The following is a 593-nucleotide window of genomic DNA, read 5'->3' as shown; positions in this document are numbered from 1 at the left end:
GGGACTTTTTATTTTTATGGATATTTTCAGGATGTAAGGCTATAGTAAGGCATGTTTTGGGTGATTTTTAAAATATTCATATAAAATACTTTTTGGAGTTTTAAACACAAAATATTCACTGGGCAGCATGTTTTAGGACATAGTCTTGCATTTTGGGGACTTTTCAGTGATTTTTGAAATATTCATATAAAATACTTTTTGGACCCCTAAGTCATGGTTTTGGGTGATTTTTGAAATATTCATATATAAAATACTTTTTGGACGGGGATGCATAGGTTCGAGTGTGTAGCAGTATTTATAGCATACTTACTTCGATGTGGTATTTGCCACGGATACTGGTCCTCAGAGCAATCATGGCACCAGGAAGACAGGGAACGCAGCAACTGTCCCCATTCTTCTGAGCCACTCTACAGCCCAGGATGCAAGGAACAAAGGTTGCACAGAGACCTGAAAGATAAATACTGTGGTTTATCAATCAATCTATCTATCTATCTATCCATCCATCCATCCATCCATCCATCCATCCATCCATCCATCCATCCATCCATCCATCCATCCATCCATCCATCCATCCATCCATCAATCTATCTATC

The 593-nt window shown here is 38.3% G+C and overlaps 1 protein-coding gene across 1 annotated transcript in view; it reads right to left on the bottom strand.

Moving 5' to 3' along the window:
* Nucleotides 1–472, bottom strand: part of cnfn (cornifelin) — a gene marked incomplete at its 5' end in the record, with an annotated part of 2,079 nt that extends 1,607 nt beyond the window's left edge. Inside the window, one exon of the mRNA XM_025061546.1 lies at nucleotides 311–472. Coding sequence (XP_024917314.1) covers nucleotides 311–472 — 162 coding nt within the window. The remainder of the gene's footprint in view (nucleotides 1–310) is intronic.
* Between the last annotated feature and the right edge of the window lie 121 nt (nucleotides 473–593).

Source organism: Cynoglossus semilaevis, chromosome 13, assembly GCF_000523025.1.
Source record: "Cynoglossus semilaevis isolate Cse_v1.0 chromosome 13, Cse_v1.0, whole genome shotgun sequence".
Taxonomy (NCBI): Eukaryota; Metazoa; Chordata; class Actinopteri; order Pleuronectiformes; family Cynoglossidae; genus Cynoglossus; species Cynoglossus semilaevis.
The sequence above is the reverse complement of the archived record's forward strand: the minus strand, read 5'-3'. Positions and strand labels throughout refer to the sequence as shown.